At 39.9% G+C, this 12,498-nt stretch overlaps 2 protein-coding genes across 2 annotated transcripts in view; both read left to right on the forward strand.

Annotated features, from left to right (window-relative positions):
- LOC107687934 (ral GTPase-activating protein subunit alpha-2-like) overlaps positions 1–12,498 on the forward strand; it is a 202,091-nt gene that overhangs the window by 10,950 nt on the left and 178,643 nt on the right. The gene's annotated exons all lie outside the window — the stretch shown is intronic.
- Positions 1,945–4,733, forward strand: LOC107687935 (zinc finger BED domain-containing protein 4). Its single transcript, XM_016485424.1, has 2 exons — positions 1,945–3,661; positions 3,810–4,733. The coding sequence occupies exon 1, from the start codon at positions 2,094–2,096 to the stop codon at positions 3,537–3,539; it is 1,446 nt and encodes a 481-aa protein (XP_016340910.1). The 5' UTR covers positions 1,945–2,093; the 3' UTR covers positions 3,540–3,661; positions 3,810–4,733.

Genomic DNA, 12,498 nt, shown 5'->3' on the forward strand with positions numbered 1-12,498 from the left:
TGTCCAGGAACGCAGTGGAATATTCTGGTCTACTTTCTCAGGTTTGGCTCCAGTATATTGCATAAATGCAAAAAAGACTAATAGGCCATATGCCTAACAATAAATATTCAATAACGTGTGTCCACCAAAGTGTTTTTAGCCTGCTGAAAAATGTCAGGCGCTCTTCTGAAAACGAGAACGCTTGAGAATGCTTTGGTGGCGCAGCCTTTTTCCATCTGTTGATTTGGTTGCTATGATGTGGAATATCCACGGCAGTACATTTTGAAGAATATTACTAAATATAAAAATGCAGTAACCAGCAATGTTAACTTCTCTATTGTTGTTAAGTTGTTGTACAAGTAGGATGATTGGTCGGTGTAGTATTTGTCCCGCCTCTTGTCCACTGATTGGACGGCTGGGTAAAAAGTGACAGTGACAAGCGCTGCGTACAATATTATGATGGCAGTGCATCAAAATTCAGTGTCATCAGTTTGCCAAAAAGAACATAGAAAGTTTTACGCACAATTTACACGTGGCAAGGAGCAGGTGTAAATTTCTTTGGTACCAACTAACATTTTGAAAATACGAACACTTTCATGAATCCAAAAATTTACGTCAGAACAGCTTTACGAACGATTTACACAAAAATTTATTCTGCTCGTGTTTCATGAATGAGGCCCAGTGTGTGTGACCAGGACTGTCTTCAGTTATCATGTCCCAATGCTCCGTGTTGTTTTTTATTGTTATTATTCTGGTTTATTTCAACATCTTTGAATCTTTATGTTGTTTTGGGCTCATTTTAATCATTATCATCTGCTGTAACTAAAGAGATACCATTGTCATCAATAAAATGCTTATTACTAATAGCTTATTACTACTAAGTGAGCTATCTAGCAGACACACTGTTAAAACCCACTGCCTGTGGTTCTCACATTTAATATCTAATATGATTTCATATTAAACATTTGTAACTGCCACATCTGCAACACATTTTATGAGCATTTCATAATACTTCATCATACTTAACAACAACATAAATTTGCGACTTTCAGCTTATTCGTGTCAAAATTGATTGAATGATTTAAACTTACCGTTTAAAATTTGAAACAATAAACAAAACAGGCATTGCAATCTTGTTTATTTGTACGGCACACTTTACTGATGGGTTCAGTCAATTGCTTCAATTTATTCCTCAAATTGCTTTTGGCTGCTCTTGGTCATCTTATTGAGCAACACTGCAAATTTGCTTCAGAACATGAACAAAAGCCTAGATTAAATCTGTTCATCATACAAAGCGATTATGTTGTATTGCATCATTAGTTTCATATGGATTACCTTCAGAATGTCTTTTTGACGTGACATGTGACATGTGGCCAAGTATGGTGACCCATACTTGGAATTAGTGCTCTGCATTTATCCCATCCAAAGTGCACACACACAGCAGTGAACACACACCCGGAGCAGTGGGCAGCCATTTTTGCTGTGGCGCCTGGGGAGCAGTTGGGGGTTCGGTGCCTTGCTCAAGGGCACCTCAGTCGTGGTATTGAAGGTGGGAGAGAGTGCTGTACATTCACTCACCCCACCTACAATCCCTGCCGGTACGACACTCGAACCCGCAACCTTTGGGTTACGAGTCCGACTCTCTAACCATTAGGCCACGACTTCCCGACTTTTGTACTTTCATGAACGTTTTGGTTGTGTGGACTTTCAATGACAAAAATGATGAGGGAATATTGAAAATATCTTTCTTTGTGTTCTGAAGATGAACTAAAGTCTTTAAATGACAAAATGAGAGAATTTCCATTTCTGAGTGAACTATCCCTTTCACAAAGCATGTTCCGTGGCAATGGCTGAATACTTGTGATCAGATTACCTGCGAGGAATGTTAATAGCTGTAAACTGGGCTCATCGTTTCATTGAGATCTAGGAGAGTGAAATCAGTAAAGAGTAGGGATGCACCGAATATTCGGCCACCGAAAAATTTCGGCCGAAAATGGCCCAAAAGTGCATTTTCGGTTTTCGGCCGAAAGACTTTTATCACCGAAACAATACGGCCGAAATGTTGTGATGACGCAAACAGAAACCGCGACCTGCACGTGCTTGTCTGAAGCAACATGTCTGCGGTGTGGACGTATTTCAGTATATCTGAGAAAGACCCACGGACAGCGATTTGCAAACCATGTAATGCCGAAATTTCAAGAGAGGGTGCATCTGCAAAGACTTTCTCCACGTCGGGTTTAATTTATCACCTGAAATCCAAACATTCCGATCGCTACGCTGAATATGAGAGGAACGCGGCACAGAAAAGGAAAACGCCTCCGAGCACGCCCACTCCGTCTGTGGCGGACGTTTTTGAAAAGGCAAGGAAGTTTCCCAGTGATGGTGTCAAGGCAAAGGGCATTACACAAAAGATTATGGAATTCATTGCCTTAGATGATCAGCCATTCTCTGTCGTAGAAGATGTGGGATTTCGTAGGCTGATCGAGCACATTGAGCCCCGTTATGTCATGCCGAGCAGACGACATTTCTCAGAGGTGTGTTTACCTGAGCTGTTTAATGTTATTGCAACTAACGTCCATGAGCATATAGCTGCAGATATTTCAGCAATAAGTTTCACGACAGACATATGGAGCTCAGACGTCAGCATTACCAGTATGCTCAGTCTAACCGCACAATGGATCGACGCTGATTTCCAGCTGCAAAAGATTCTGCTCCATTCACAAGAGTTTCGAGGGTCACATACAGCAGCAGCCATTTCTGATGCATTCGCCAATATGTTCGACACCTGGCATATCGACCAATCTAAAGTGCATGTCATTGTCAGTGACAATGCAAGAAATATGACAAAAGCGATAGAAGACAGCCAGCTGAAGGGAATACGGTGCATGGCCCACACACTACATCTGGCTGTGAATGAGGGAGTGTTGTCTCAACGCAGCGTAAAAGACGTACTGGCTATAGGCAGAAGAATTGTTGGCCACTTTAAACATTCTCAGCTGGCCTATTCCCGCTTGCAGTCTATGCAAGATCAGTTTGGAACACCAATAAAACGGTTCCAGCAAGACGTGAGTACGCGGTGGAACAGCACTTTTTACATGTTGCAAAGCCTCTTTGCGCAAAAGCGAGTCTTGGCTGCATATAGCGCAGACCACGAGCTCCCCGCGACATTCACTTCACACCAGTGGGTCTTAATAGAGAACATTCTCTCTCTTCTTGCCCCCTTTGAGCAGCTAACTAAAGAGATCAGCTCCTCTGATGCATCTGTAGCGGACGTTATTCCTTTAATCGCAGCACTAAAGCGTCTCCTAAGCAAAGAGGTTGAGACGGACCACGGAGTGAAAACAATGAAAAGTACACTCTTAGAGTCTGTCAGCACACGTTTCACTGAGATCTATTCGGATCCTCTGCACTTCATCGCGACTGTACTTGATCCGCGTTATAAAGACCATTACTTGGATGCGGAAATAAAGCAGCGCGCACGAGAAATGATCCAGGCCGCGATGGATGCAGAGAACCCGCGTGGAGACGGAGACGGAGACGGAGCAGCGCACAGCGCATGAGAAGGAGATAAGAGCGCAGAAAAAAAGACTCGTCTCTCTGCACCAGATGAGGGGCATGCACCCTCGTTGTCTGATATGTTCAGTGAAATCCTGTAAGAAAGTGCCTCAAATAATAATAATAGGTAGGCTGTTCTGTTCTTAGGCTGCTATATATGTGACTATCAGATTGTAGCCATATTTCTGCTGGATATTTTTTTAATTTGATAAAAATTTTTATTTATGCACTGGCCCTATTTAAATACACTCTCTCAAATCTTTCTCAAATGTCAGGCAGATGACAAGCTCAACCGCTCAACAGCTAGATGGTTATCTGTCTGAAGTCCCCATCCCCAGAAGTGATAACCCTCTTGCCTACTGGAGAAGTAATCACGGCCGCTTTCCTGACCTGGCAAAGATGGCACGCAAGTACTTGTCTGCTCCGTGCACAAGCACTGACAGCGAGAGACTGTTCAGTGCAGCAGCTCATGTTCTCGATGAGAAGAGGAACAGACTTCACTGTGATAAAGCAGAGAAGCTACTTTTCATCAAGAAAAACCTGCCACTTTACCTCAAGAAGTAGAATGGGCTTGTCTAGTGTTTAAATATTTATTATCCACTTTGCACATCTGCAATTCTTGGTGCATTTGTTGTTGTTAAAGTTCTACAGTTAACATATGGGCTATGGCAGTCTTTGTTTTGATACACTATTATGTTGAAGGCCTACAGAGAAAATATTGTTGTATCTTTAAGCAGTTGCACTTGTTCTGAATGCACTTTCTTGTAGTAGTCCTACAGAGAAAAATTTAAAATGTACTTGACCTAAATGCACTTTGTTTTTATGAGAGAACATTTAATTTTAAAACCTTTCTGCAGGCCAGTAGGCCTGTACATTATTATTTAATGTACACATGAGTGGGGTCAAGTTAAACATTTTAGTTTGAATTTTATTTTATACTGTGCATTGTTGCAATGTGCTAAATAAATATTTGCATAATTTGTAATTGATTTATTCTTTGAAACTTTAATATTAATTTATGCAATTGCAATGCCTTGATTTTAGTAAAGTTAGTACACAGTCATAGCCATAAATGCAATGGTACTAATAATTGGCATAATTTCTTTCGGTGTTTCGGTTTTCGGTTTTCGGCCTTGGTTTCCTCTTTTTCGGTTTTCGGTTTCGGCCAAGAATTTTCATTTCGGTGCATCCCTAGTAAAGAGCCTCTGAGCGTTGGGAGGGGAAGTTAAAGTGCCGTAGGTCTGATGATTACAAACCCTGCCAGTTAAAAACACATGCAAGGCAACATGTGACCGACTCTACTGTTGTTTGACTTTACTACAAGGTCAGCGGGACCTTGAAACAAAGCGTTTTCTTCAGCAGGGAGATTCCCTTCTTTTATCATGCTGTATTTACCTCATAAAGAGCAAACAAATAGACCTGCTATACTGAGTAGTTAATGCTTTTATTATTGGGCTGATGGGCTCTTTTCTTCACCTCCTGCTGTCAGACAGGTGAAGCTTTATGAAGGCCACACTTGTCGGTCACAGCTTTGCATGTTTTCAGATGCTTTTAGCAGCTCATGCGGGAGTTTGGAGAATGGCTTCTGGTTGGCATTGTGATGAAAGCTGTCTGTCCCACTGAGGATGAAGAATTGATTATTTGTGTCTGAAAGTTGATGCCGTTCCAAGAATCCATCAGCATTCAGAGTGGCTGCTGCTCGCTGTACTAGAGTGCTGTAAAACCCCAGAGTTCACCATATCTTTATTGCCCTCTGCGTTCATATCTGTTTAGCTCCGGCTGACAGGCATGGATTTGTTATTAACCCCTGTCACAGTGTGGTCAAAAGCTGCTGCCTCTGTCGGTTTCTCAATTTACTTAATAGTCTGTTGCAGGAAGACTTCCCCCATAGAGCCAGTGCACATTTGTGCTTTAATGTTGTCATTTTCTGCTAGTGTATTGTATTCATAGTTTTTTTTCTTCTTTTTTTCTGAGCAGCTTGTGAGCTGAGAAATATTGCAGCATTTGTAAATAATGTTTTCATTTAGGGGTGGGTATTATGGCCATATTGTCCGCAGTATGCCTGCACATAAGCATTAATGCACAGAGTTGCAACTAGAGATTGGCATATTCAGTAATTTTTGTAGTCAAGTGCGTTTGCATCATGTGCATTTGGACACATACCCTTGAGCCCACCCTCAAGTTTCTATGATAAACAGACCTAATGCTGGGGTGTGCGATATTTATCATCTACAAAATATCATAGTTGTTTTAATGTTGTGCATGCTTACATTTTCGAGCATGTCACTCACTTCAAGTCAAGTCAAGTCAAGTCACCTTTATTTATATAGCGCTTTTAACAATACAGATTGTGTCAAAGCAACTGAACAGCATTAATTAGGAAAATAGTGTGTCAATAATGCAAAATGACAATAGTAAACACAAAACGGAGCTCAAACTCAAAACACACGGCAGCAACAAACAGGAACTTCGGCAAAAAACAAATAAAAACACACCTTGAGAGAGTCCATGCTTGATGTAGCCTAGTACAATAGACTACTGGCATGTTTAGTGCACACTTTACAGCATGATGTAGCCTATTAGAATGCAAAAAAATCTATTTTATGCAAAAATACAGTAAACAAGAAGTTAATATTGTGAGTTACATTACAGGCAGAATGTTGTTTGTTTTTTACAGTCTCTGAGTAACACACAGCGGTGTTCCGCTACTGAATAAAACCACGTTTTTGTTTTTTTTAATTTTCATATTTCAATATGCAATTAATAACATTAATATTTATTAATCAAATGTAAAAATTAGACATAAAAGGTGACACATACATCTACTTAAAGGGGTAGTTCACCAATCATCATTTACTCACCCTCAGGTTGTTACAAACCCATATGTTTCTTTCCTCTGTTGAGCACAAAAGGACATATTTTGAAGAATGTTGGAAACCAAACAGTTGATGGTAGCCATTCACTTCCATAGTATTTTTTTCCGTAGTTTTTTTTTCTTCTCTGTATATACATCATACTGCCACACTTCCTATGTGCCTCCATATTTTCTTGCTTGCATTTAGTCACTTCAGTCCACAGTGTGTGTGCGCTCTCAAGTTAAATCAATGCCTCAGGACATATGTTTTTTTTTTAATTTATTTTTTTTACATGAGATGGTTTGGTGTGTTGAGTAAATGCTTTAGAATTGCCTTGCTAAAAAATTTTTTATCTGTGTTTCACAGACCAGTCTATTCCTCCTCTGTGATTTCAAGCCTGAGAGTTCTACTTTGTTCTGTGTTTGGTCACTCAGAGAATCTGCTCGCTTTGAAAAGCTGTTATTTTCTCCCTGAATGCCCCACTCTGAATTGTTTATATGCCTATCAGGTCTTGCTGTAGGTTTTATTTTTCTCGCTTTCTGCTCCTACGTGTAACTTAACAGATGCTGCTGGGCCCGTGGTCATGCCTGCAGGAAACAGCCGGCCTGAAGCATTCAGCCCATTAGGAAACAACTCATAACTCATTCTGCAGAGTTAAGCACTCTGTGCAAAACATGCCATCAGGGTCTGTGTTTTGTAAAATGAGATAAATCAGATTTTTTTTTTTTTTTGAGAAGAAAAACAATGAAATGGTTAAATGAAAAGTAGAAGGAATCTTTGGCCTTGGGGGTGTAGAAAGCAATATCCCTGTTAAGGGCTTGAAATCAAATCAAGAGCTCTGCAGTTAAGCGTGTCTCATAACCAAGCTGTGTGGTAAATAAGCTGGTTGCTTTCTAACAGTGGTTAATTTGTTTTTCTTTTAAACCTTGCTTGTGAATTCTTAGATTTTGACTAATAATAGGGATTTTCACACTGTGCTTAACCCCTGGTTATCATCGTTCTAGTCTTTGTATTTAACCCTGGGTAAAGAAACGTTTCACACATTTAGTCTTTAGAGGTGGGGGTTATGAAACCATGGTTTGGAGCAGGGTTAGCACTGTTTTTGCGGTGTTAATGGGTGTGCCATATCATACCGTCCACGATAATACCGGTATAAATTTTGACATGATAAAAAAGTGTCATATCGCGATATCAATGATATAGCGATGCGATGACGTATGGCGGATATACGTTCCCTAGCGCGCACAACAACAACACCACAAACCCAATAGGTGTGTTCAACTTGAAGCAGCGCTGCGCAGTCTGAATGGTCTATGACATCAAAGTATTGCGAGAGCGGTACTAGCGCATATTCGAGCGCACACTCTTACCTTCAAAAATAGGCGAGGCTCATATCTTTAGCGAAGCGGCGCGGAGAGAGGGGGGGCCCTGGCAATTTCAACCGACTGACCGAGGCCATCATAAAAAGACGGCCTGCGCGTTGTCATGAAAGCTTATCAATTGCACGTGTTTTAAGCCTTGCCAATTTAAACATTCAAAACCGTTTAAAGCATTCAAACACAAGACGCGGAAAAACTCAACTGAGAGTTCACACGCCGAGTTCGGAGCACACACGGAGAGCCGTGCAAACACCAAACCGAGCTCTTCTTCGCTTCCTTCCGTGCCTGAACGAACAAATACACCTCGCCAGTTTAAACATACAAGCACAAAAAGACATGAAAAGCTTAATTCAGCACCTGCGTGCTGTTCTGTGCGTACAGTATGCATGCAGAGAGCCGCGATATCGTAAAGAGCAGTGAGTGATTTTCTCCTATTTAATTTCTTGGATTAACTTTAAGGACACTGACAGCAGCTAGTAAATTAGGCACGGTCACTTTAAGAGATAATACATCCAATTAGGGCTGCAATAACTAATCGATAAAATTGATTATTGTCGATTATGAAAATCATCGACAACGATTATCATTATCGATTAATCGGGTCTGCCCACAGTGCACGTCCAACAGAGTTTACATACTTGTCCAACTTCAGCTGGTCGCGTCAAATTAAAGCACTGAATTACTTATTTCTATGGACAAAATGCATCTAAAATAGTGGAGGAAACAGAATGAGATGCTGCAGGAGAGTTACGTGATCCAAGCTGGGCGCAAAAAAAAATTCAGTTAACGGTCATATCCTTATGTATAAATGTCACAAATTCACGCGAGCATTTCCATTTTTGCATAAAGGTCCGTCCTGACAGTCTGTTAAATTTGAATCTTTACTGAATGAGCACCAGGCAGCGCGGCGGGCGCGTGCACGCGCGTCAGACAGACGGAAAACGGAGACAATTAATAATCAGCGCAAAAACATTCATTGTGCTGAAATATCTGTTGTTGAAAGTTAAATAAAGGTTTAAAGGTCAACATGCATTGCGCATATTTTATGAGAGTAGGAACTGTAAGGGGATAACAGCGTGTAATTGTCTGAATATAAATATCAGACGCTTCAAAACCGCCTTTAACAGGATAAAGAAATGACACTAAGCCCTATTCGGAATCCATGAGTTTTATCACTGAGGTGATAAGAACATTTATTTTTACAGACGTCCATATGAGAAACAGTTACCGTCCGAATCGGGCTATAGAGAAATAAAATTGTTGGCTTTTAATCCGATTAATCGGAAAAAAAAAATTAAATAAATAAATAAAAATAAAAAAATAATCGACCAACTAATCGATTATCAAAATAATCGTTAGTTGCAGCCCTACATCCAATATAATGATACACATTCCATTTCTTTCTCAACTGTTTACTTTCACTTAAGACATCACCAACCATTTTTTCGAGGATACTCGCAAAGACAGGTATTGTGACAATTTTGTATGTATTTGTTGTTTCAAGAGCAAGAAGAGACTAAACTGGTCAAACAAACAAAATCGGTGTTTTTAAGGGCACGGGAGGAAGCGAAGAAGAGCTCGGTTTGGTGTTTGCGCAGCTCTCCGTGTGCGCACCGAACTCAGCGCGTGAACTCTGTTGAGTTTTTCCGCGTCTTGTGTTTGAATGCTTTAAACTGTTTTGAATACTATAGTTATGAGCATCAAAAATAAATTAATGCATTCAGAGTGGTTTACACTGTTAAAGAGTTGGATTCTCATGCTAAGCATGGACAAAGTTTCAAAAAACTATTTGGAAGTATGACAAGAGTACTTATGTGCCAAAAATCTTACTTCCGGGTTCATACAAGTTTCGGAGAGTTTTTTTCGATCGTGGCTCTTAATGACGAGGGTGGAGGTGGAACTCCTTATATGGGCATTTCTCCCGGAAGAACGCGCCCGTGCATGCATAATGAGAAATGGATTTTAAAATAATTTACAGTGAGGCCCAAAAACATGAGATCACTACGGAAATTGCTTCTATTTTGCATTTACATTATCTAGGTTATCCAGCATTATTTGAGAATGTTTCAAAGACCATTTTGTGCTTCAGCTGAAGCAAGTAAGCTGACCTTTAACAATACAAAGGAGTTCACATGGTCAGTGGCATTTTTCTTTCATTTGTTTGTTTTATGTGTTTAATGTCATTTTCCAGCACACAGCTTTCCCTAGAAATGGAATCAATACCGTATCATTCTTTTTAATAAGTCCAAAGAAGTGTGTTTTTGGTTGTAAGGGAAAGATAACTTTGTTCAGCTTCCTAAAGAACCCAGCGTTATGTAAACAGTGGCTACCGTTTGTTTTTCCGTGGCAGCAACTGAGTTTCACAAGTGTGTTTGTTGACGAACGTTTTATAAACAAGGCCCAGTTCGACGCTGGATTTGCACATCGTTTGATACTGAAAGATGGAGCGGTCCCAGCTATAAAAGATCCCGGTCATGATTCAGAACTGCAGAGGGTAAGTGAAACGGCATCAAATGTCTGTTTTGTTGGCATTCGGCGCCCAAGTGCTAGTCACTCTTTAGCTCCGCCCACGGCGCGCCTCCAGGAGCTCGGCTTTTTCCGGAGAGAATCGTAAAGCTGTATCTTTCTTTTATAAATATGATAAAACTAAAGACTTTTTGGAGATATGAAGGATGCAGTACTACTCTAGGTACTCAAGATTAACATGAGATTGGGTGAAACTGTGTGTGTTATGCCCCCTTTAAATTGTTAGGTTTATTCTGTCTGGTTTGTTATTGCGGTTGAGCTGGCAACATGATCTGTAATGCCTCATTTTATTCTGAAATATAAAGACTTTAGCTTTGAATTATTCAGAGACAAAGAATTTGCTTAAGGAAACACAGTGGTCTTGGCCATGCAAATTTTGTGAAGCGGCTTGTGCAATTTGTGTCTCTAGCTGTCAGTTCCCTGTAGTGTTGGATGCCAATTTTTAGGTTATTGTAAAGTTTATTTTTAGCTTAGATTGACGATAAATCATGATAAAATTCCCCACGGTTAGTATTATCGTTTCATATTTTAATTATCATTAAAACCGTATACAATTACATTTACGTTCAGCTTGTGTGCAGTTTTTGTCTGGTCAAAAACAGACCGAATTTGTTTGCCCTGCTGCAAATTTTGACCGGTTGATGGAAAAGCAAGCTTATGTGGATTCTACACATTTAAACAATTCAGATAAGGTATTTAGGGTTATTTATGGAGCAGATAAAATGCATATTATCATTTATTAATCAGTTATCATTTTGACTTAACCCTTTTCTTTATTTAAAGGCTGAAATGTGAGCTTAACCATTTTATGAAACCTTTTCAAAGCTTTATTTAAACATTTAGTACAACAGATAAACTGTCGTCAGTAGATTTGTGCCGGTATTCGGTAATGCGATATATCACGGTAATGAATATGCACGGTATTGTTATCGTGGGCACTTCTAAATACCGTGAATAATTATATATTACAAATTATTTAGAATTTTGAATGCATTTTAAGAATACTTTTCCCATCAACTGGTCAAAATGCACAACCCCGCTGTATGCTGTGTGAAAGACGCGTGCACACTCTGATGTAAATAAGTGCGGACGAGAAGCACATGGTGGAACATGTGAGAGACGCTCTGGATGAAAGCGCACTTTCACTCTCTGACAGCAGATGGCGCTAAACTGCAGAAATAATAATAATAATAATAATTCATTTAAATGCGCCGTTACCCCGGAAAGCCTGTAAACAAAGCAGCTGCACTACTTATTAGCAATTAATCGCAACATGAAAATTTGATACCGGCATATCCCTAGTCGTCAGTCATATTGTCATTTAAAATCCAGACATCATTAATGTTATTGTCAGTCCTGTGTCTCGTGTTGTCCTCCCCCACGTGCTCCATGTCTCCGTTTTCCCATGTTGATTGTTTCCAATTTGATTCCAGGTGTGTCTCGTCTTCCCCTGATTATGTTGTATATAAAGTATGTTCTGCCCCTTGTTTCTCGTCCGGTATTGAATGTTCATCTCTCCTCGCTACGTGTGTGCTCCTGGTTCCCTTGATGATAATTAAAGTCCGTTTGTGTGAATTTTACTCCTCGTCTCCTCGTTCCTCGCTCCATGCTCCTCACAGTAGTGGATCGTGCCAGAATCCAGCTATTGCTCATTGTGAATGTTAATGCATTAACTAATGGTTAACTAATGAGGTCTTATTGTAAAGTGATACCTATTATACCTATTGGTTCTTTTGCACTTTAATCTGTGTAAAACTTTTAACTTTATACATTTTTCTGTATTGCTTGTATTGCTTTATTATACAACAACAGAGATTAGCTGTCAGTGGAAATAGAGGACAACTAGAGATTTTGCCTCTGCTCATGTCCATCATGATTTTGCACTGTTGTGATGCACTTGCAAGGCGCATTAGAAAAATTAGAAAAATACGGATGCAATTTGCACATTCACACAAACCGCTGGCTTATTCAATCATTCATGATGCATATGATGCATTTTACATGCTGTAGTTCGCTATATGAGGAGAGAGAGTGAGTGACGATGAATGTATTTGAACACTGCCCATTATTCGCTGTATGAATTAAAGCTTAAATGCATCTTGTCACATCATACCCCCCAAAAACTTGATCTGTTATGACTGCCAAAGGTGCTTCAACTAAGTACTGAGATAAAGGTCTGTATACTTGATTTTTTTTTTTTTTTA

The sequence above is a fragment of the Sinocyclocheilus anshuiensis genome, unplaced genomic scaffold, assembly GCF_001515605.1.
Source record: "Sinocyclocheilus anshuiensis isolate Anshui unplaced genomic scaffold, SAMN03320099.WGS_v1.1 scaffold421, whole genome shotgun sequence".
NCBI classification, from domain to species: domain Eukaryota; kingdom Metazoa; phylum Chordata; class Actinopteri; order Cypriniformes; family Cyprinidae; genus Sinocyclocheilus; species Sinocyclocheilus anshuiensis.